The sequence below is a fragment of the Sminthopsis crassicaudata genome, chromosome 2 (assembly GCF_048593235.1).
Source record: "Sminthopsis crassicaudata isolate SCR6 chromosome 2, ASM4859323v1, whole genome shotgun sequence".
Lineage (NCBI taxonomy): Eukaryota > Metazoa > Chordata > Mammalia > Dasyuromorphia > Dasyuridae > Sminthopsis > Sminthopsis crassicaudata.
The window spans coordinates 566096350-566121261 of record NC_133618.1 but is presented as its reverse complement, the minus strand read 5'-3'; the positions used below and the strand labels follow the sequence as shown (position 1 = coordinate 566121261).

The following is a 24912-nucleotide window of genomic DNA, read 5'->3' as shown; positions in this document are numbered from 1 at the left end:
AGAGAGTAAAGTAAAGCTAGAAATAATTCATTGATTATCTTTTGAAAAATACCCCCCCCCAAAAAAAGTTCTATGGAATGTCTCACATAGTCAATATTCAGGACTTTCTTCATGAAAGAAAAAATATTGGAACCATCCAGAAAGCAGTTCAATTATAGTAAAGGTCACACAAGACATTGAAGTTTCTACCAAAATCCAGGGGAGCTCTTAGAATATATTTCAAAAAGCAAGAGAGAAAGACAAAAAACAAACTTTTTTTTTTTTTTTTTTTTAAAGTTGGCAAAACTGAATATAATCCATAGGGGAAAAAAATGGACCTCAAGGAAATAGAGCACTTTCACACATCTCTGAAGCAAAAACTAGAGCTCGATGGGAATTCTGAAATATAAATGCAAGAATCAAGAACAACCTAGAAAGGAAAATTTATCTCAGCAACTGGAAGAAGTTGCATGATGATGTATTTCTAACATGGTAAAACTTCAGAACTTTTTTATCTTCCATGGATACTGAATATCTCAAATAAGAAAAATAGGTTCTAAAAGTTACAGGAGAGGAAAAGGAAAAGAGGTTTAAAAAAGTATAAAGAAGGAAAGAGGAGAGTAGAATTTGTTATTTCTCATATTTGGAGAGCAAAATAATACACGAAATAATAAGAAGGGGTGAGATGCAGTAGGAATCAGAAAAAACTTTCCTCTTATCTGAAACAGTTAAATACAGTTTACAGCAGAAATATATTAAACTCAACAAGGAAAAAAAGTAGGTATAGGTATGGAGGAAATAGTTTCAAGTGATGTATTTAACTCAACAGGGAAATAAGAAGGGAAAAGTAAGATGGAATTAGAGGAAGGATATATGAACAGAGAGACTATTTCTAAACTAATTGAGGATGTATAAAAATATATCTTTTTGAAATGGCAAAGAATGTAAATCTGAGGGAGTGCTCAAAAAGTTGGGAACGTGATAATTTGTTAATTGAACAAGTTATGGTACATGAATGTAATGGAGCACTACTGTGCTTTAAGAAATGATGGAAGGGTTGGTTTCAGATAAACCTGGAAAGACTTACACGAACTGATGTTTTGTGAACAGAACTAGGAACAATTTGCACAATGACAATATATATGGTAAAGTTAAACAACTTTGGAAGAATTAAGAAATCTGATCAACATAATGATCAATCATGATTCCAGAGGACTAATGATGAAATATGCTACCTATCTTCTGACCAAAAAGTGAAGAACAGGGAGTGCTAGATGAGATACGTTTATTTTTGGACATTAAAATTGGTTTTGCTTGATTACATATGTGTAAACAAAGGGTTTTTTTTTTTTTTTTTTCATTTTCAATGGGAGGAGCAGTTTAGGAGTAGAGAGAGAAAAGGTGGATTTTTGCTGATTGAAAAAAATTCAGAGAACAAAAAAATTCAAAAAGAAGCACATACAAGGAGGAGAGTTTTGAAAGTAACAGAGTTTATACTTTTTAAAAAATGCAAGTGGTGTGAAATAAAGATTCAGAGTTATAGATATATCTCTTTTCATATTTTGCTGTGTTTGGAAATGCGTCTTTTTTGGTATTTAAATTTAGAAGGGAAAAAATAAGTCTCCATTTAACATTTAAAAGTCCTGCAGAACCTGGATCTGACCCATCCTTCCAGGCTAATTTTACATCACTTCCTCTCACAACATTATATGTTCCAGCTAAGTTGACCTATTTGGTGCTTCACCTACATGGTCCTTCATCTCCCACCTCTGTGCATTTTTACTCAGGTCCTTCTACCTCCAGGCCCAGTGCTCTTTTGATGTACCACTAGCTGCCTCTGCAGGAGCCAGGAGACTTGGGTTCTAATCCTATAATCATTGCTTACCAGTTGTATGACCTTGGTCAAGTCATTTAACCACTCTAAGCTTCAGTTTCCTCATCTAAAAAATGGGTAGAAATGTACTTATCTAACTGGACTGTTAAGTAATACTAGAGAAGCCTGTCCTAACTAAGACCAAATGAATGACAACTCTAAGACCTTGGAACAAGGCACACCTGGTTTGTCCAAGTGTTATGATGTGACTTTGGAAAATGACTCCAGTGTTCTAGGCTGGTGGCCATGATGGGACAGAACCAATTACTCACATATTTAACAAGAGCTGTAAGGATAGTGTAGATCTTGCTGAGGTTCCTTAACAGGCTGTCCACACAGCTGCCAGATGGCAGTGCTGTCTGCACCAGCTCATGGAATGCTGTGAGGAGAGTCCCAAGTTGCAATATAGCTGCCTTCTCAAGGGTCTGGTTTAGTGAAACTTCCTGAGAAGCCTCCTCTGAAAGAAGAAAATATCAGCAAATGTAAATTAAATAGCTTTATTTTCTAGTCAGAGGAAAGAAGTTAGGTTAGAAATCACAGCTACGTATTAGAGCCCTCTACTTCAGTTGATAGTCTAGTGAAAATACATTTGTAGTTTACCAGAAATAAATATCACACAACATAAAGTTATATGAATGCTATCTCATAAATTCCCATTCTATAAATAGTTCAATAGTGCTTTTCAGTCTCAATTCTGAACTGTTTTCATGTAAATGAGTGCTTACCTGACAGAGTCTCTTGGCCAAGATGACCCTTAAGTTTGATAATCAGCCAGTCTACTTCTTCTAAAACCTTTTCAGCCTGACTAAGAACTTGTAACTACAAAAGAAAAAGGAACTTTATGATGTGGTATGTAGGACTCAGTTGAGGCAAAGGACTGGAGATATGGGAGCCAGGCCCCTGGGTTTCAATTATTGTAATTTGTTCTTGGTTATTTGTTCTAGTATGCAGTATATTCATATGCCTCTGGCAGCAATACTTACACAAACAGTGGGAGCTGCTGTTTTCAGATTCACCATTGCAAAGTGGTTTGGTTTTTCTACCTCTATATCCTGGGGAAGGAGAAAAGAGTGAGAGTCATAAGCACATAGGACATCTTCAATTCAGATCAGAAAAGGCTCTAGATGCCCAGTGTCCAACTATAGATCTGGAGAATGTTCTGCAGTACCTGGTCTAGATCTCCAAGCTGTCCATGAATATCTTGGGACAGGTCACGGAGTACACTAACAGGACTCTTGCACAGAACATGGAGGCTGAAGAGAAGATTCATCAGGCCCTTGCAAAATGAGGCATCCTCTAGGAAAGGATCAATGATCAAGTTATAGCCCCGGTAAGCCCATTTTGGCTTACTTCACGAAAAGCTGTTCAAATCACATTGTAGGCTGTCCAGCCACACACTAGCTCAATATACTTTTTAAAACCATTCTGTGTGGATCTGTCTTCCTATCCATAAGCCAAATAAGTAAAAGTAACTGTCCACTATCATGACATAACAAACCAATAGAATAATAGTATAGTCCTATTATCAAAAGAATATTTGTTTAATAAATGCCATCAAATGAGAATGATTTATATATGGCATTAAAAAAGAAAAGTACATACCTAAACTGTTTTCCTTGCACATCTTGACTGTCCAGGAGAGCATCTGAATAAGCTGTATCAAAGTAGAAGGATCAGTCACTCTCATGAAAGTAACAAACTAAAAATTGGGTTCCAAGTATTGAAAAAAATAAATGACCATTGGGCACTAGATGTAATCAAGGACTTCTTTCAGAAAGATTTTGTGCTTGACTTAAGATTCAAAACCTACCATCTTTTCAAGGATTAAAATTTACTAATATTCCTGTCATCTCCTGAATTTAAATACATATCAAATGCTAGTATGAGGTTCTTTGGGAAAGTTTCCCTTTGTATTCTAGATGCATTAATTTTGTTATTGGAAAGCTTTTTCCATTTCATTTAATCAAAATTGTCTGGGAGGAAATGAAAAAGAATATGAAACAACAACAAAATCTGTTAAGCACATCTTTAAAAAATTTACCAAATTCATCATAGTCTTTCCAATGCTGTTCTGCATGTGTCTACCTCTGAACTCACATGTGAACTTTAAAATACTGCACTTATTTCTCCCTCCCAGCATTATAATTCTCTTCCCTAACTTCATTCCATAGCTCCTGCTTCAAAGCCCTCCTTTCTAACAAATAAAATGATAAAACAAACAAACACTAAAAAACCATGTTCTGGCTATGTCTGAAAATTTATGTCTTCTTTTGCACCTCTAATCTATCATCTTTGACAAGAGGTAGGAAACATGATGCAACATTAGTCTTCTTGAATTATGGTTTTCTATTATATTGATCAGAATTCTTAAGTCTTTTATAGTTTTTCCCTTTAAATGTTATAATCATTGTATAAACTGTTATCCTTGCTTCATTTCATAAAAATCTTTCTAGATTTCTCAGTCTATTCTTTTTTGTCAATTTTTCTGATGGAATGTTCCATTATATTTATATATCATAATTTTTTTCAGACAATCCCAAGTTGCTTGCCAACCCTTTAGTTTCTAGTTCTTTGCCACAAAGCACAGTATTGCTATAAATATTTTTGTACATATGAATCCTCTCTATGATCTTTTTAGGGTACAAGTTTAGTAATACAACCACTGGGTCAAAAAGAATATAGAAAGGTTAGTGTCTTTTTTGAATGTATCTCAAAACTTTTCTAGGAGAATGATTACAACAATTTATGTGCATTAGAGTGTTCTCCCATATTTCCACCAACAATTAATTCTATGCATATATATATTTTTTGGTAATCAAGATATCTTGAGTGATAAAACAGTTCAGTAATCCTCTGCTTGTTACTCTCAAGTAGTCCATAAAACAGGGAGACATTTATTACCAAAAATGTTTGCCACTGTTATGGAGGATATCTATCAAGAGTCCAAAAGAAAGGGGTTTCCAATAGCTTTTCAGTTGCTATAGATGCTCCAGTTTATGGATGACATTATGCTGATTGCATCAAATTTCTCAGCAATAAAATGGTCCTAAATGAGTTCCATAATCATGAAAAAAACCACAACAAAACCCAGAAAAACAAAATTTAGCCTAACCAGTCACAGGAAAAAAAACAAATAAAGAACAATAGACTATGATATATAGTTGGTATAACAGCCCAATGTGCTAACTTGTTAGTATTTTTATTTGGAACAAATATTGTAGATGAATGACTTGGGCAATGAGTTGCGTCCAAATATGAAAAAGGGATAAGAGCATGCTGGATTGTCTTTAAGGAAACTCTACATATTCTTAATAATCTCAAGCTTATCCCTGAAACAAAAGTTTGCCTTTTTAATCCCACTATGCTTCTGGTGATGTATATCAGTCTTCAAAGAATTAAAACTGCAGATCAATGAAACATGCTAACAATAAAGAATAGTGCAGAAATGGCATAAAAGATACCAGAGAAATACATGATCAAAAAAGGAGATACTGGCAGGTAGTGAAAGGAACAATTATGGACAACCCAAATGCTTCACTAGTATTTATACGATTTATACAAACTGTGGGAAGGTACTCAGTTTAGTAAAAGCCCTACTGAAAATTGAAAGTGATAAGAAGATATGGAAGGGTTAAAATGTGGAACTAAGACAGTGCTATGCATCAAGTTGGTACTTAATGACCACTGAACAAGATGTCAGTTCCCAACATTCATTAAAGTTTCATTCTAGCAGTCTAGTTGCAGTACTGGTATAATTTTAGTAAAGCATTTGCTATAACAACTCACTTTATTCTTGTGTAAAAGTTAGAAAGTAGGCTAAATGACAATAGAATTAAATGGATATTGTCTGGTGGAAAGGACTCGACCTAAACTGTTCAACTTCCACATGACAGTAGGTTTCCAATGGAGTATTTAAAAGATCTGTGATCTCCTATTTTCCCCCAGATTTATCCCACTTGCAAATCTGATAAACATGCCTCTATGCTTTTATTCAAGTTAAAAGTGTTAAACAGGATACAGCAAAAGAGAGATTCCAACTACACTACAATAAAGAGATCTTTCCAAGCTGACATGAAATCATTATTGATGACTGTGTCTGGGCATTAAACTAATTCTAAATATTCTAAATGTATTATCATCTAGCCCACACATCTCCATTTCCCCCCCCCCCAAATAGCCATGCAACTATGCTGGGTCCACCACAATTTGTTTTATCAAATTCTCTTTCTCTCTCCACAGCTATTGCTCCAAATTTCTGTCCTCAAGCTTTTTTCCTTATTACCTTTGATCTCACATTTGAAGTCTTTGACCTTTTCTCTTATTGAAAAAGTAAAGCCATGTCTCTCCTCCTCTTCTAATTTCATGACCACTGGACTTCATCACCTTCTCTCCCCAATCTCTCTTCCTTCACTCTGCTCTGAGAAAGAAAGGGCCCATCTCCACTCCAAGGCCAATGCCTCAATGGCCTCCTGGATCTCTTCCTTCCTTCTTATCTCCTCTAGTTAACTGTCCTCACAAACATCTTTTCTATCCCTCTTCAATCCCTCCCAAGCTCCTGGTTTCTTCTTTGCTGCCTATACTCTTACCTCCCCCCCCTTCCCTCCCTACTCTACCCACCCCCCGCCCCAGTTTTTGAAACACCTCCTCTGGATTTTGCTATCCCTTCAAGCTATCAGCCTCCATTTACATTCCCTTTCTCAGCCATACTCTTAGAAGAAAGCAGCCACCTCAGGAGTTGGTTCTTAACTTTTAGCAGTCTGGGGAACCTATGGATCCCTTCTCAGAATGAGCTTTAGAATCAGAAATGAAACTAATTACACTGAAAAAGTTATTAAAATGTTACAATTTTTTAAAAGGTCACAAATCCCAGGTTAATAACCTATTTTATACTTCCTCTTTTCTTAACTTTCTCTCTTCTTAGTCTTCTCAGTCCTTTGCTGTCTGGCTTTCTCTTAAATGTTCTTTGCTCAATCCTCATCCTCTGTCAACCATTTTTCTCCTGCATATTGTCTCCTTTGGATTTTCATGATACTTCTCTTTTTTGGATCTCCTCCTACCCATTTTTAAAACACTCCTCAATCTCCTTTGCTGGATCATCATCCATATCATGGTCTCTATCTCTGAATGTACCCCAAGGCTCTGTCCTGGGCTTTCTTTATTTCTCTATTTCTTTCTAACTACTCTCTTAGTGATCTCGCCTTCTGTGGATTTACTTATCTTTAGGCTAATGACTTTCAGATCTATATGTCAAGCCTTAACCTCTTCTACTGAGCTCTAGTTATGTAATAATAACTGCCTACTATACATTTCAAATTCAATATGTCCTCTGACAAGAGCAAAATAGAATGAGACCATCACTTTCCTATTCCTGGAAGCTGTGCCCTTCTTCATGTGATCCAAGATTGTATTAGCTTTTTTAGCTGCCACTTCAAGCTGTTGACTTGTAGTGACCTTGTAGTCCCCAGATCTTTTTGATAACAAATACTATCATTCTTTCTTTATCTTCAATTTTTTCATATTCAAGTACAAGACTTTATATTCATCCTTATTCAGTCTTGTCTTACCAGATTCAGCTCAATATTCTAGCCTGTCAAGATCCTTTAGAATTCTGACTCACATCCAGTATATTGGTTAGAGATTTTTTTCAGATCTTTTCTTATGGAAAGATGTTCCTTGAGTATCTTCACCTCCTCTTTTAGGAAGACCAGCCTAGACTTTGAACATAGAGAGTCAAGGCAACATTTGGTGAAGGCAGAAATATGAACATCATGCAGGTCACTGCAAAATTCACTCTACTTTCCAGACAGAGAGTCTCAGGTTCCCAAACTACTTATGCGTTGGGTTTTTAATAGCTTAACTCCTTAGCATTTCATGAACATCTTTATACAGCCTTTAACAACTTGATAGCCACACCTAACTTTTCAGGTTTTTTTAAATATTTCATCTGGTCTTCTTTAAGCAATGATTGACATACCTTACCTTACCAATTGCCTTCTTTAAGAGTCTTTTTTCCTCAGACCCCTCTTCTCCAGCTTTCCTCTCTTCAGCTACAGTTGTTGGTCTTCAACCATTCTTCAAATTCTATTTTCTTTCTTCCCCAAATTCAATCTCTAATTTTGTTCCTCAGTGCAGAGGTCTCTAAATAACTCCATAATTCCTCCTTCATATTAAAGTTCTTTTCTTCCATTAGTCCCTTTGCCTTCTCAAGATTATTTCTTTCAGAAGTTAGAAATTACTGCAGTCTTTCTGCAAGCCCAGGGCTGGCCTTAAGTGACTCCCAACTCCTTGCTATCTCCAAGTGAAGGAAAAGGATTTGGGAACCTCTGAAGGGCACATCATCCGTAGAGCTGGTAAAAACCTTTCCCCTCACCCTCCATTTCTGCATTTTCCAAGTAGATTGACCCTTAATGAAAGAGACTAAGAAAAGAAAAACATTTCTGATTCTCTCTGCTGCAGCATACACAGAGACCCATCTTTGTCACCAGCCTTGCTTCTCTCTGCATTTTTCCTTCATGCATTCCCTTGATGCTCCTCTTTGCCTTCGGCTGACCTGGCAGCAAAGACTCCTACAGAATGTTTGGGTCATATTTTTATCAGTCTGTAATATTATTCACACAGACTCTAGGAGGAGGGAAATAGTCAACAGCACAGATTATTATATGTATCAGAAACCATAGTTGATAGATCTAGAGCTGGAAGAAACTTTACGAAGTAGGGGACAGCTAGGTGGCACAGTGGATAGAGCACCAGCCTTGAATTCAGGAGGACCCAAGTTCAAATCTGGTCTCAGACACTTAACACTTCCTAGCTGTGTGACCCTGGGCAAGTCACTTAACCCCAGCCTCAGGGGAAAAAAAAAAAAAAAGAAAGAAACTTTACGAAGTCATCTAGTTAAACTCCACCATTTTATAGAAGATTATACTATTTATACTAGGTCAAGGTCATAAAGGTTTTAAGTAGCCTAAGCAGCAAAACCAGAAAGCTTTCACATATACAGGTAGGAAGACTAGTTGAGACAGCATATAGCTTACATTAATGGGAGTTAACTTTAAGGCAAAAGAAAATACATGTTGACAATATGTAAAATTGTACAACTGTATAAAAATATACAAAGTTTACAATATGCTAAAACATGATATCCAATTATTTTCATGATCTAAAACTATTTTTTCTGAGAAAAGCTGACTTGAAAATTCAAAGCTTAGTACCAGTACCTGAGGGGAGGAGGGATCCAGTAACTTGGATAAACTGGAAAGAATAGTCACTAACAGGAGAGCCTCCTTGCCATTGAAATCATCATCTTGGCAGCTGAGCAAATTCACTAGCGATCTCTATGTGAAGAAAATTTACAGAATTATTAACAGATAAATCTACCTGGTAGAGAGAGCTTGAGATTAGAGGTTCAATTTCACTGGCACAAGGAGCGCCTGGTCTTGGAGAAGGAAAACAACTTCCTTGACCAATGCAGACAGGTCCTTTCTCTACAACTTTATAGAGTCCCAGAGAGCTACTTAGAATGCTGAAAGGTTAAATGACTTGCCCAGGTTCACTCAATCAGTATGTGTCAAAGACAAGATTTGAACCCAGAACTTCTTGGTTCCAAGGCTAATTCTAACCTCTTTCTTAGTACAAGGGAAAAATAATTTAGTCAGAGATTTCTATGGCAGGGGGAGGAACAATTAAAACCAAACGAAATCTTGATGGTTTCAACATCCCACAAGTATAATGCTTATTTGAGATATAATAAAATGTTATAGAAATGGTTTTCCTCATCTAAGCTGTAGCTAATGTGATAGAGATATTCTAACTATCTGATGGATTTGTCAACCAGACCAGAACCTGCTTCTAACCCAAGGTGTAACAGCAGGATAGTCAGGACACAAAAGTTTAATTTACGGCAGTGACAAAAATAATACTGGCAGGAAGAGTCCACCCCTCCTAAGAAGGAAGGGCTTAAGGCTGCTAAAGCTGAGGCCACTTATAGACATGAAAGAGATGGGCTCACAACACAATCATTCTTAAGATACTGAGATAGTTCTCATGGTTAGCATTTCTTGGATCAATACAGGTGTTCTTAAGTCCTTTGGGAATAGTCATTGTCTCAAGTCTGGTCATCCTGCCCAGAACTAGAGTTTTGTGACAGAAACAGGAGTGCAGTGACAAGGAACAGAGATTGTGAACATGTGATGGATGAACTGGGAAATAAGGGGAGCTAATCTAGGGTTGGTCTAAGCAATACCAAGTCAAATAGTGATATGATCCAAAGTACAGACTATGATTATTATGTCAAGCTCAGGGAACAGCCTGCTTCCTGGGCCTTAGCTCTGGGAAACAGGGTATTGCCACAATATTTTGACAAATTCAAAGGAAAGGGTAATACTCTTTTCCTAATAGGTGAATAATTTTATTTTAAGGAAAAAATGACAGTTGTCTTTGTGAGACTGTAGCTACCAGGCAGAACACTGCCTAGGTAGTAAAGAAAATGAGTTGATGTCCTACTATGTGCCAGACACTGAGCTAAGTAATAGGGAACACAGAAAGAGGTAAAAGATAATGCTTGCTCTCAAGGAGCAATAACCTGATAGGGAAAGACAAGGCAGAGAAAAGCTGAAAAAGGAGGGGCGGAGGTGACCCTGATCTGGGGAATGATGACTGGGACAGAAATGATTGGAGACAAAAATTTCAGACTTACAGACTAGAAAAATAGGAGCGGGCTAGGCTATATAGAGCTGTGAATATAATACAGAGTTTTGTATTTGCTCTTAGAGGCAATGAGAAGCTAATGGTGTTTACTGAGCTGGAGGGTGATTTGATCAGATTTGCACTTGAGAAAAATCACTTTACTAAAGTGGCTGGCTGGAGAATATTTTGAAGAGAGACTTGAAGCAGGCAGACCCATTTATTGCAGTAATCAAGGCATGAGGAGGTGATGAGGTCCTGCTCTAGGATAGTGACAGTGTCAAGAGGAGAGAAGGGAGCGTATTCAAGAAATTTGCAAGGGTGAAATGGGCAAAACTTAGCCCCACCTTGCATATGAGGTGTAAGAAAGAGTGAATCCAGAATCAGTCTGAGGCTTCAAGTCTGAGGTTCTAGAGAATGGTAGCGCACTTTCTACAGTAATAGGGAAAGGAAGTGGGTGGAGGTGGGAGGGGAAAATTTTTGGGGAAAAAAATGAGTTGCTTTAGATATAGTGAATTTAAGATGTCTACTGGACATCTAGTTGGAGATGTCTGAAAGGCATTTCAAGATGGAAAATAGGGGATCAGAGAAATTGGGCAAGAAAGGTAGATGTAAGCATCTTCAGCATAGAGAAGGTAATTAAATCCAAGGGAGCTGATGAGACTACAAAGTAAAGTAGTATAGAAAGTGAAGAGAGCCCAGGACAGAACCCCAAAGGACACCAAGAACTCATATAAATGAGTCAATTCTAAGAGTTCTGTTGTGCTGCTCATTATGTGATCTAGAAAAAAATTTTTTTGTCGTTTTCCTCTATAAAAGGGAACATATACTACAGTTTTTCTTCTTATCAGCTGTTTTTGCTACGAATTTTTCTCTCTCCTCCAAAGAATAATTTCTGGTGTTTAAGCCAAACCAATTCCTAACATTACTGCAGCAACTGATTCTTTTTTACTTCAATGTGTCAGACTGAAGATAACCAACCCAAAGTCACTCACCTGAAACTGCCTGATCTGGAAAGTTGCTTTCTGGGTGATATTAACATCTTCCTCTTCTTCATCTTCATTGGTGATATCTGGGAAAGGAAGCAAAATGTTTTAATATGTATTCTATTGTTGAAATCAAACTGTGTTCAGTGGCAGACTTAAAGATTAATTTCCACCACACCTCTTACTCCATAGCATTTCAGACTTCAAACTACATTGTAAAGCAGTAGTCATCAAAATAGTGGATACTAATTAAAAAATAGAAATGTAGTTCAGCAGAACAGAGTAGACAAGAAAGAATCAGAAAAATTACTGGTTCAATAGCCTCATATAAAACAAATCTGAAAACATAAATTACCCCAGGCCAGAATCCTGTTTGGAGAGAATTGCTGGGAAAACTGGAAAGCAGTCTGGTAGAAATTAAATCTTTCACCAATAAATATAAAATGGATTGCTTTAGGTAATATTAATTTCTTACTATTAAAAACTAGAAGAGAACAAGAGCAGGCACCTTTTATAACTATGGTTAGGGGATGAATAGCTAACTATAAAGGTGTTCATAAAAGTGATTTAAAAAAATTTCAATTACATGAAATTCAAAAGCTTGTGCATAAACAAAATTAGTGCAATGAAGAAAAGAAGGAAAATTGCTGTGTAAGGAAAAATTTTTGTATCAAATAACATCTCATAAGAATCTGATATGTAAGATACTTTAAGACCAACTGTCATCCCCTAAGAGAGAAGTAGTCAAATGAGAGAAAGTTTAAAAAAAAAAAAAAGCAAATGAAAATAACTCTGTGGTTTCATTTCATTCCCAAATTGGCAAAGATGACAAAAGATGGGAAAAGTGAATGTTGGAGGGGTTGTAAAGACAGACACATTTCTACATTGTTGGTCAAGTTGTAAATTGGCCCTTACTCTGAAAAACAATTTAGAATTACACAAATAAAGTGACTATTATCCAAAGCCAGAGATGCCACTGCTAGATACCTAGCCCAAGGAAATCAATAAATTAAAGACTCCATACATTAAAAAAAAAAAAATTACAGCAATAGTTTTTTATAAAAACCAAGCTATGGTACATGACTATAATGCACCTGTGTTGACCCCATAGAAGAGATGAACAGCTAGGTGGCATAATTTTTAGAGTACTGACACTGGAGTAAGGGAGTCAACCTGAGCTCCAATCTGGTCTCAGACATTTAACCCAGTTTGCCTCAGTTTCCTCATCTATAAAATAAACTGGAGAAGGAAATGGTAGATCACATCAGTAATCTTTGCCAAGAAAATCCCGAATAGGGTCATAAAATCAGACATGACTAAAAAAAATGACTAACAATAACAAAGAAGACCTTTCAGTAATAATTTTTTTAAACTTAAATTTTTTTCCTTTTTAAAAATTTATTTTTAACACACATTGCTTTATGAATCATATTGGGAAAGAAAAATCAGAGCAAAAAGGAAAAAACATGGGAGAGATTAAAAAAAAAAAAAAAAAAAAAAAACAACAGAAAAAAAAAAGAAGTGAATGTGTTCGTTTACATTCAGTCTCCTTAGTTCTTTTTGTGGATGCAGATGGCATTTTCTGTCCAAAGTCTATTAGGATTGCTTTGGATAACTGAACCATTGAGAAGAACTAAGTCTTTAATAGTTGATCATCACACATTCTTGCTGTTATTGTGTTCAATGTATTCCTGGTTCTGTTTATTTTGTTCAGCATCAGTTCATATAAATCTTTCTAGGTCTTTCTATAATCAGCTTTTTCATTGTTTTTTATAGAATAATAACATTCCATTACCTCCATACACAATTTCGTCAGCCATTCCCCAACTGATGGTCATGTATTCATTTTCCAATTCTTTACTACCACAAAAAAAGCTGTTACAAATTTTTTTTGTATGTGAGCCCTTTTTCCTCCTTTATAATTTCCTTGGGATATAGATTAAGTAACAGCACTGCTGAGTTTTATAGCCTTTTGAGCATAATTTCAGATTGCTCTTCAGAATGGTTGGATTCATTCACAATTCTACCAACAAACATTAATATCCGTTTTCCCACATCCCCTCCAATATTTATCATCATCTTTTCCTGTCATCTAAACCAACCTGAGAGCTGTGAGGTGGTATCTGAGAATTGTTTTAATTTGCATTTCTCTAATCAATAGTGATTTAGAACATTTTTTCATATAAGTATGTCATCTTTCAGCAATAATTTTTTAAAAATCATCTCATAGATTGAAGGTTTTTAAAATACTAAATTTTTTATGACTATTCCTAATTATATGTAGTTATGTAGCAGCTTAATGACCACTAGATGTCACTCCTTAGCAAATCAAAACTACCATTTCAAAATGTCATTTTCTAAGTTTTCTAAGGTTTCAAAAGCAAAAGATTGGCAGTAAAGAGAAGTAAAATCCAAATGTGAAGAAAAATGTCTTCACATTTCAAATACCTACCAAGAGCCCTAAGGAACTGATGGATCTTGGAAGGAAAGAACTGTTGCACTGTGTGGAAGATCCTCTGCAAGCCCTCTAAGCACAGGAGAGAGATGGTCTTGCCCTTCTCCTTCTTTCCTGACTCCTCCACAGAAGTGGGAATGGAAGTATATCTCCACAGCAGGACCCTGTAGAGAAGATCATTTGTGTATGTTTCAGCTGATTCAGATGACAGTGGCACGAGATAAAGGCTTCTCCTATCACAGCCAGGTCAATCATGCTCTTTGCTCACATTTTTTTCTCTCTTCTTCTCCTCCTGGGCCCTAACTCCAAGTATAACTGCTCAATAGCAGGAATTATTTTTCTGGTTTTCTTGTCCCTTATACTCAGCATAGCACCTTATTTATAGCAAGTACTTATATTATGCTTATTGAGCTGAATCAAAATCTTTTCCTTCTCGGGTCCTTTTCCATAAAAGATGGAAAGCAGGGGCTTAGAAGGATCAATGACTCACCGAGTGATTTCACAGAGATTCTGGAAAATCCTATCTAGATTCTGCCCATCTGGACCATCCACTTGTCCTGTCTCCTCTAGCTGCTGCACTTTCTGGAGGGCAACATTCACAGCATATCGCATGAACTCATTGCTGGACCGCAGAATAGATAAACTTTCTTCGTGGCTTTGGGAACTATCTCTAAGGTAGAAAAAAAGAAGCATCTTGCTGACATTTAAAATTTTTCTCTACCACTTAGAATCACCTATATTCAACTTTAAAAATGATGGGGAAAAAAAGAAAAGAAAAAAAAAAGAACTGGGCTGATGATCAGTTTTTCCTTGAATATAATTCTATGAAATAGAATACTTCTGAAAAGTGATGCAACAAAGAAAAAAGAATGGAAACAATGTACATAAGAAAAAAACTTATACATTAAAGACAGCTATGTAAATGACAATTTTTAACATCAACAAAACTCAAAATACAATTGACAGTGTTAATTTATAAAATGTAAGCACATTATTTTAATAAAAGATAATCTATTTTTAATGAGGTACAAATAAAGCTATTAATTGGAAAAATGGAAAACTACTTTGGTAATAATTTTTAAAAAATCATCCTGTATCTGGCGGGCTTTTAAAATACTCTATCAAATTATTTGTACTATTGCACTTATTATTTTTGTCCATGTATTATTAATTATAACCATTTTTTCATGATGTTAGCTTGTGTGCCATGTCAAAACAAAATTTATTAATTAAAGAAAAAAGAAAAATAACTGGATCCAGGAAGATTCTGGATACTGTTGAGACTGGACTTTGGAATCAACTTTTCATTTGGTTGCTCTAAATCTGATTTCTCAAGTCACCTCCACCTTCTTATACTTACTATACTATACTTAATATACTTCCCATCTTTGCCCTTTTAATTTGCTCTTTAAATTTTGTCTTTATCTACTTCTAGTTCTTTTATTGCCTATGCAGATTTCCTTTGTCATAATCTTCTTATCTTCTTCTGTTATATGTTCATATCACTTAAGATTTTTTAAATAGCATTTGCATTACAGAATGTCGGTTTTAGATGGCTTTTAGAAGTCATTTGGTGACTCACCTTTACTTTATAGATGAGAAGGAAACTGAGGACCTTAGAGGATCAACTGCAAAGATGACACTTGAATGTAGGTCCCCTGATTCTTAGAAATCAAAGTTTCTTTCCCACACTTACCCAGTTCTTTTTCTACTATATAACTGCCTCTGATAATGATCTTGGTTGGAGTTCATTTCTACATTATTGCTCCTATCTTTTTATCTTCCTGAGATGTCTCCTTTCAACTGCTATTATTTCATTAGGATTTATTTGGCAGTGTCTTCTACAAAGTAAATGTTTGTGTGATTGAACTGTATAAACAATGATTAAGAAATGTGGGGAATTAGCAGAGACACTGGTGTTCATCTGAGACAGATTGGTGAATCTAAGCATGAGCAGGAGTACTTCTCTGAAGAGCTATAAGCTTTTAAAGAAATTTGTTGCTTTATACATGCTGACATGCAAAAATTACACTGCTCTTCTGGGGGCACTGCTGTCAAGTTCACAGAATTTAGAACCTATCTGAAAACAAATGAACACCCAACAACTTTCCCAAATAATAACATAGAGATCTTTACCTGAATAGAGCCACAAGCAGAGCAGATACAAATTTCATAGACAGGAAACTACGAACTGTTTTGTTAGCCATTGTAGACTTGCCTTTCCCAGCTTTCTCCTTGAGGATATCAGAAAGTCTGTTGTAACACTTAAATAGGCTCAGTACCTCTTCAAACTTATTTTTACTGTGGGAAGGGAAAAAGCAGTAATGGTAATCATTAAACTACTGTGTTTTTGCCCTTGCATGCACTTATTGTCATAAGCTGTCAAGGCCACAAAAATTTTCTATTATCATATGAAAAGTATATGAAAATACTTTGTTTTCATCTTCATTAGACAAATCACATAAATCTGCCTAGGATACCATCAATATAAACAAAATTTCTCTATTAAAATCAAAGGAAGCTCTTGAATTCGGGGCTTGGGGAACCTGTTACCAGCTTACAAGGGGAAAAACTAAACATTCATACACCTATTTGGCACACTTTACTGTTCTATGGAATAAAGAATTAAAGTGAAAATTTTTATATTGTGAATCTATCAGAAAAAGACACATTCTATGGTCTGTAGAGTGGGTACTACTGGTAAGAGTTAAACAGATGCCAAAAATTAAGATCCTTATTTACCAACATGCCCTATTATTAATAAGTGGATAGGCATAGTTGTCCTTTACCTGAAATTGCCTATAGTGAAATTATATTCAATCAGGACCTCACATACTCCCATCACTAGAAGAGCATAGATATTATTCTTGATGCCAACATTAGTGGACTGAGAGAAATCTGCTGATTTATCCTAAAAAGACAAATTGAATAAATTAACAAATTGTTGAACATTTTGATCACCCAAGTCATAGCACTTGTGAAGAAACATCAATTACCAACTCAAAGTCCTCTAGCTCACTCTTGATCATACGAATAGTAATTGACTCCAACATGTCTTCTAAGTCTTGCTGGAATCCTTCTTCCTCCTCTTCCTCCTCCTCTTCGGGCATTACTTTATTCCTGTACCATGCCAAACAATGCTGGATACAGCACAACAGGTGAGCCTGCAGGAAAAGGGGAAAAACCATTCAATCTAATTCTTGGGTATTACACTAGGCTTACCTGAGGTAATGTCTAGAAAGCAAATTATTAGCAACAACACCTAAAAAGCAGTCAAATCAACATGAATTATTAGAATTTTAAACAAACATATTTAAATAGACAGCAGGATGGTGTTTCTGTCTTTATCAGCATTGGATCCAAACCTATGAATGCAAGAAAACCATAGCACAATATTAAATGTCCTCTGGGGCTTGATACAAATGTTACTCTCCCTTAATTCTTTAGAGCTATTATTTTTCATTCTATGAACACAAATTTAGGCCAAAATACATTTTGAAAGATCAATTCTAGAAAGCTGGTTTTTAAAGATCCTGGATCAACATGGGGTACATTAAGAAAGATTATCAATATGGAGTAAGATGCTAAGTAGTCTTTTGGTGGGCTCTAAACAACTTCTGAAGAGCTTGTTTTAATTTTTCTTTTGATTTCTGATCTCCATTAGTACTTGAGAAAGCTAAGATGACAGTTCATACATAAACCAACCTTTGAAGACAGAAATAACACCAGAGGCAAGAACTAATATAATCGTAGTGCTATGGTGAAACTTTTGTAGGAAAATAAGTCCTCAGTTGATGGAAGATCCTAGACTTAACAATGAAAACAATGATGACAAAAAGTAATAAAGACCAATGTTAAGACAAACAACTTTGAAAGACTTTAAGTATTCTGGTCAATGCAATGATTATGATTCCAGAGGTCTGGTGAGAAAGTGTATTTATTCACCTGCTGACAGAGAAATGAGGGATTCAAAATGCAGAATGAAACATGTTTTTAGACAGAGGCAATACAGGAATGTACCACTTGAATACATTTTTTTAAAACTAGGATTTTTTTATTTTGGTTTTTAATTTGGAAGGGAGACATTTGACATTTGAGTGAGAAAAAAATTCACACTTGTTAATTTTTTTTTTTTTAAAGTCATACCCCCAAAAGGTAAAAGATCTTACCAGAGGTTCCTGAAGAAAAATCTGATCTCCCTGGGCCAGAATGCATGCTTCTAGTTTCAATGGAGGTAGCAGGTCATGTTTTGGTTCATAATACTGCTTTAACTGCTCAGCAGAAAAACAAAGATCTGTGACTTTCATTTATCCATTAAATTTATAATTTATTACATTTACATTACATTTATTCATTAAATTTATAATTTAATTCATTAAATTTATATATTTATCTACTGATACCATCATTAACAAACGTGGTTAAATTTTCAGATATGTATGGAATCAGGTTGGTATGTTATCCAAAGCTCTGGGTCTTCTAGAAGATTACTTCTGGATAATCTAGAGGATTATTTTACCAAGGGAGAAAGAAAATATCTAAGTATTCAAAGGCATTCTAATAACTTTTTTGGTGCCAATTCTTAGAAATCATGGATTTTTTTTTTCCAAATAAGTTTTTATGTATATATTTGAGTTTTATATCATTATCATTTCCCCCAGTATATATATTCTCCCCAAGAATTATCCTATATAACATAGCATTTTTTATGAAAAATCAGCACAAATGAATATATTTAAAAAATTTTTAACCTCCCATTACCCTAAAAAAAAAATAGGTTGAGAGTATCCTCTCATATCTCACAGAACTTGATTACAGTATGGCTTCCTTACCTAAATTTCCTTGGTGACTACTGGAAATAAAAGTAAAATCCATATCCAAAAAGGATTCTTAATCTTTTTTGTATTCTGAACTCCTTTGGCAGACTGGCAAAACTAATAACTTCTCAGAACAATGCTTTTAAATGTATAAAATTAGATAGCTATTTCAAATAATTTCAAATAATTCCTTTGTAATCCTATCAACATTCTTTTTTTTTTTAATTATTATTTTATATATATTTTTTTTACAAAACATATGCATGGGAAATTTTTTCAACATTGACTCTTTCAAAACCTTCTGTTCCAAAGTTTCCCCTTCTCCTCCCCCATCCCCTACCCTAGATGGCAGGTAGTTCAATACATCAATATTCTTTTTAAAAAATTCAAAAACACAGCAATAAATAAATAAGGGTGTGGGGAGGGGGCAGCTAGGTGGCGCAGTGGATAAAGCACCAGCACAGAAGTCAGGAGGGCCTGAGTTCAATTCAGGTCTCAGATATTTAATACTTTCTGGCTGTGTGACCCTGGGCAAGTCACTTAACCTCAATTGCCTCAGCAAAAAATAAAATAAAATAAAATAAAAAAATCAAAGAACTCTCAGTTAAGAATCCCTCCTAAAAGGATAGCAATCTTCTCTTGATAACAGCAGATTTAGACACTAAATCTTAGATATCATCATATCTAAACCCCTTTACAGAGAAAGAAAGTGAGATTCAAAATATAAATTTAACAAAATTCTCTAAAAAAAGAGGCTGACCAACTACCTTCTCATATGGGAGTTATGGTTTAGATAAGGTAAAAGTGGTATGACTTCTATGATCCAGGCCAGTTCAAAGAATCTAATTAATCTGAAAACATGAGTGCTATCACATTTGCAAATTATCACTGCTTTATTGGTATTTACAAAATAACAAGTTCAAGAATAAATTGGATTTTCAAAGTAAATTTTGTTTTCCAAATTCACAATCCATTTCAGAAAATTCTTAGATTTTGGAAATTCAAAACCATAGTCTAAAAATAAGGTTAAGTAATTTATTCAAAGTCATATAAGACCTAGATGGCAAAACTAGGACCAAATTCAGGTTTCCTGATTCTGAGGCCATCATTTTTCCTATTACTTCATCTAGCTACTTCTATTATTAAATGAAATGTTTTTTCTTATCTGAGTCATTTTCCACTCAATCTTGGTGATATTATTTATACTTTTAAGAGGGATTTCTAAGTTTTTATATTTAAGATTATTCAAGATCTGTGGGCAATGATTATTAGATGCTTTGCAATATGGATGGCTTTGCCATATTTCAATAGTTAATAGGGGAAGGAAACTCGGGACATTTATTGTGTTTCCAGATTAATAACCTGGGGTTGAGAAGCACTGATTGGAAATTTTTGTTTTGGACTTGGAAAAGCCTAAAAAGATCAAAATCCACATGAATAATTTTCTTTAAGAACTGGCTTTTGTTTCACCAAATATACTTTACCTGAATAAGAAGAGTGTGCATTATTGAATTAGCCAATTGAGAGTTCCTTCGAAGGACATCATAAAAACCCTGAAGAAAGTCAAATACATACACATGAACTTCCATCACAGAACTAATAATTAAGATGATAATTTAACATAACTTTCTTTGAAAAGCTTGAAGTATGCCAAGTATATTTTTTCCTGTATCCCCATGTTATTCTCTAGAGGAAGTTAAGAGATGTCCATTTGTCCAATTTAAAAAATCTAATGCACAGTTGTTGTTTGTCCTTCATTTCAAAGAGAACCAATGACTTTATAGGGTGAGCTCTTAACTTGTAGGGAAAATTAGATTTAAATGAGGCAGAGTTGCATAAAGTCATCGGTCTCACTCTCTCTTCTAAAGTCACTGAAGCCCAGCAGCAAGAAAAAGTGAGAATAACTGGTGGCAGTCCAGGATTCAATGGATGTCTCTGGAATCTTAATGTCTGACTACTATGTAAGAGCTCCACATCACCTACTTAGTCACTTTCATGGCTATTGGACCAAATTGTTCCCACTTATTCATTCCATTGGAGAAGTCTTCACATGTGTGGGGTAGACAACCCATAATGCACCAATGGTTTTGAAGCCTGATGGTTACCTTCAACCTGGTTTAGCCTCTCTGCCAAGATGACTTGCCAGAGTGTGGTTGCTGCATATGCTACAGCTTCAGGTGAGAGCCGAGTGCCAGGTAGACACCAAATCTGAAATGGGCTCAGTAAGCTATCACAAGCTAGTCCTCCTTGAACATTCCATATATCTCAATGCACAGATAGTGAATAATAAAGAGACCACAGGCCAAATTACTGCAAAAATAAAGCTCTAATTCTCTAAAACTAGTTTCAAAATTTAGACTTAAGCATAGAAATACTTCTGAAATTGGGATGCATTTTCCTAATAAGGTCAGCATTTCTTTAACATTCACAATATATATCTCTTGGCCTTCAGTCTCTGCCTCCATGTCTTCACTAGTAACAGGAATTCCTGTTCCTTTTCCTTTGATACATTCTTCATACTTCATCCCAAGAGGTTCCAAGGACCCATTTTGGTTCTAAGAACCTAATGATGAATGCTAATAATCTTTCTGTTAACCCTTCTGAAATTCCCTGGGGTAGATTAGAGATGGATTTAATCTAGTTAAATAATTTTATCAAGTAAGGGAAAAATTTAAGCTCCATCATTATATCTATTTACCTCATAAAGCATAAGACGTACATCAGCCTGTTGACCTAAGCATCTCCTAAGGCTATCTAAAATCTCAAGACAAAAAGCCTCATTGGCAACAGAGTTGTAACGACTATGAACATCCACTTGGACCTGAAAAAAAAAATGAGAATGATTCATGTCCATCCTATTTTATCAAGGCAGTAATCAACAAGAAGGAAAATGTGTATATGTTCCTATGACAAGAATTTCAAACCTAGCTCTCCTTTCCTGTCAAATGCAATCATTCTAACAATAAAATACAGACAATACTATGTAAAATAATGGAAGTGTTAGTGCTGAGCTGCTATGCTCCTCAAACTGCTTAGAAATCAGGATCTATAAATTAAATCTTCCACTAGAGGATCTGAAGCATTTTTACTGAAATTAACTCAATGAACACTGTTCTCCTCTGTAACTAGTTGCTCTCTGGCAGCAAGTATTGTATTTAGGAATGTATGTTAACTACCAAATACCACAAGAAGCTATAATAATAAAACACTAAATGGTACTAAAATTTAGTGATCTGAAAGAATGAATGTGCCTCCTAAAGTATGATGCTTATTTCCAAGTCATCTCTTAGAAATCAAGGAGAATGGTTCTTTCATTGACCTTTTCCTTTTCATAATCCTATAATATTAGTGCTATCTTTAATTCTCTTATTTTTCTATATCCTTTGTTAGTTAGGATAAATTCAGTCATTTAGATGACTTCAAATATAATTTCCACACAAATGATTCTCAAATGACTCACACTAGCCTTCACTACTATTCTGAGCACCAGGCCTTCAATTCTAATTGCTCACTGGGTATCTTCACCTGTTTTTTTTTTCATCAGCACTTCAAACCTTCAAACTCAAGTTTTCTCCCCAAATTTGCTCCCCTTTCTGACTCCCTGATCCTAACAATGGCATCATTCATTGATTCATCAATAACCACTAACTAGTCTAAATCCCAAAGAGATCATAAAAAAGGGAAAGATCTATATAAAGAAAAACATTTACTGAACCCTTTTTGTGGTGGCAAAATAATGGAAATTTAGGGATCCCAATCAATTGGGGAATGGCTGAACAAACAATGGTATACAAAATTAATGAAAAACTACTGTGCAAAAAGAAATAATAAAAAGGATAATTTTAGAAAAATTTGGACTTATACAAGTAGAGGCAAAGTGAAATGAGCAGAACCATGAAAATACTATATACAGTATTAGTAATACCGTGTGATGATCAGCTGTAAATAACTTGGCCCTTCTTAGCAACACAATGATCCAAAATAAGTAAAAAGGACTCATGAAGGAAAATGCTATTCAAATCCAGATAAAAAACTGATGGACCCTGAATGCAGATTGAAGCACACTTTTTTTCATGTTATTTTGTGTGTGTATGTTTTCCCCCCTTTTGATTTGTTTCTTCTTTCACAATTGTGACTAAAATAGAAATGTTTTACACGACAGCACATGGATAACCTATATTAAAATGTTTACCATTTTAGGAAAAGAAGAAGGGGAAGGAGGGAGGGAAAGAAGAAAAATTTAGAATTCAAAATTTTGTAAAAATGAATGCTAAAATTACCTTAAAGAAAAAAGTAAACACTATTACAAAAAAACCAAAATGAAAGAAAAACAATTAAAAAAAAGACTGCACCTCTTTTCAATATATGTGAAACTTTTAATTTTGTATTATGGTTATTTGCATATATATTACAGGTCCCTAATAAATTTTATGAAGTACTTAACCAATGCATAAAGTAGAAATTTAATTCAGTAAGTATTTATTAAGCATCAACTAAGAAGGCTCTGTACTTGGGATAAGAGATCCAAAGATAAAGCAAAAAACCCTCAAAAAGCTATTGGGGGAAGGCAAGATGTGGTTCTTTCATATTTGATGATGTTTATTTCACCCTCAAATCCTTGGCTGTTCAATATATATAGCGGGGTCTGGGGGAAAAAGAACCTAAATTTGCCATATGGATGAACTCAGAGCAGTGAAGTCCTTTTACAGAATAAATCAGAGAATTCATAACTAATGGAGCCTATTTTGGGGTTAGTCCATTAACCAATTAGGATTTCAAGATCTGGATTAAAAAGGAAAGAAAACTGTCAAATATTCTTTCTGCTACTATGAGTCACCCTTACCTGAGTGGCACCAATACTCTGACTGCACTGAGATGAAGACAAACTGCCCAGAATCTTAAAATTCTTCAGTAAGAGCAAAAACCCAGCAACAGCAGATTTTCGTGCATCAAGGTGACTAGCTCAAGGAATACAAAAAAAAAAAAAAAAAAAAAGAAAATTAACAAATTAACAAACTTTACTGCATATAGGTTTCTGAGAAAAATCTAAATCTATTCTGTACAGACAGGGAATCTATATGAGCATGCAAGCATAGAAAATACAAATTAAATTTAGATAGTTGAGGGTGCCCAAAATAATTAATGCTTCCAAATAGAATATATTTTTAAAATTAGCTACGTAAACTCATGACAACATCTGTACTTCCATCTACTTTTTTGACAAAGTGATATAAGAAATAATAAGAATAAGATTTTTCAAGGATACAGTGAAATGACAGGACTATCTGTAAGGAATATGTTTGCACAAGTATAAAGCTAAATAGAATTTTTGCATTGTAAACCTTTCAAAGAGTGCTATTCATAGATGGAAGTGAGAAATGTTAAGAGATGAATTTCAGGATTATTCTAATTAACATTTTTCTCCCTAGAATCCCAAAGGTTACTCACTTAGCAAACATGGCTTTTCGAAGAACAAGTATAAGGGAATCTCTCATTGACATGCTGACTTTTAAAAGGGGCTAAAAGGGAAAAAAGAATCAGTGGGTGAAAATGCAGCAGTTACTGAGCATATGCTGAGTTTAGCTTGATTTTTGCTGTTATTTGGTTACCGAAGTTTCAATCCCTATTAGGTTGTGTTTATATTTATTATTTTATGATCAGTATTTTCTTTGACTGTTAAACTAAAATAAAGAAGTCATTATCAGATATGACAATAAGGAAATAGGATTCTTTGAAATACTGTACAAAATAGCTCTTAAAGAGATGATAAAAGGAAAAGAAAGCAAAAATGTTTTTGCAATGGCAACAAACTAGAAAGTGAGTAGATGCTCATCAACTGGGAATGGCTGAATAAGTTATGATATATGAATGTAATGGAATATTATTGTTCTATAAGAAATGATGAGCAGGCTGACTTCAGAAAAGCCTGGAAAAATTTATATGAACTGATTCTGAGTGAACTGGGATGAACCAAGAGAACATTATACACAGTAAAGGCAAGAATATGTGATAATCAACTGATAGACTTGGCTCTTCTCAGCAATGCAGTATTTCAAGATAATTCCAACAGATTTGGGATAGAAAATGTCATCCACATCCAGAAAAAGAAGTATGGAAACTGAA

The 24912-nt window shown here is 34.9% G+C and overlaps 1 protein-coding gene across 2 annotated transcripts in view; it reads right to left on the bottom strand.

Moving 5' to 3' along the window:
• Positions 1-24912, bottom strand: part of FANCI (FA complementation group I) — a 70400-nt gene that overhangs the window by 8585 nt on the left and 36903 nt on the right. For both annotated transcript variants that reach the window (XM_074295131.1, XM_074295132.1), the window contains exons 16-32: positions 24238-24308; positions 23633-23747; positions 21488-21610; positions 20274-20342; positions 18142-18243; positions 16969-17136; positions 16762-16883; positions 16109-16273; positions 14463-14642; positions 13970-14136; positions 11527-11603; positions 9067-9183; positions 3455-3506; positions 3021-3148; positions 2836-2904; positions 2578-2671; positions 2125-2309 (exon numbers count right to left, since the gene is read on the bottom strand). In XM_074295131.1, coding sequence (XP_074151232.1) covers positions 2125-2309; positions 2578-2671; positions 2836-2904; positions 3021-3148; positions 3455-3506; positions 9067-9183; positions 11527-11603; positions 13970-14136; positions 14463-14642; positions 16109-16273; positions 16762-16883; positions 16969-17136; positions 18142-18243; positions 20274-20342; positions 21488-21610; positions 23633-23747; positions 24238-24308 — 2004 coding nt within the window. The remainder of the gene's footprint in view (positions 1-2124; positions 2310-2577; positions 2672-2835; positions 2905-3020; positions 3149-3454; positions 3507-9066; positions 9184-11526; positions 11604-13969; positions 14137-14462; positions 14643-16108; positions 16274-16761; positions 16884-16968; positions 17137-18141; positions 18244-20273; positions 20343-21487; positions 21611-23632; positions 23748-24237; positions 24309-24912) is intronic.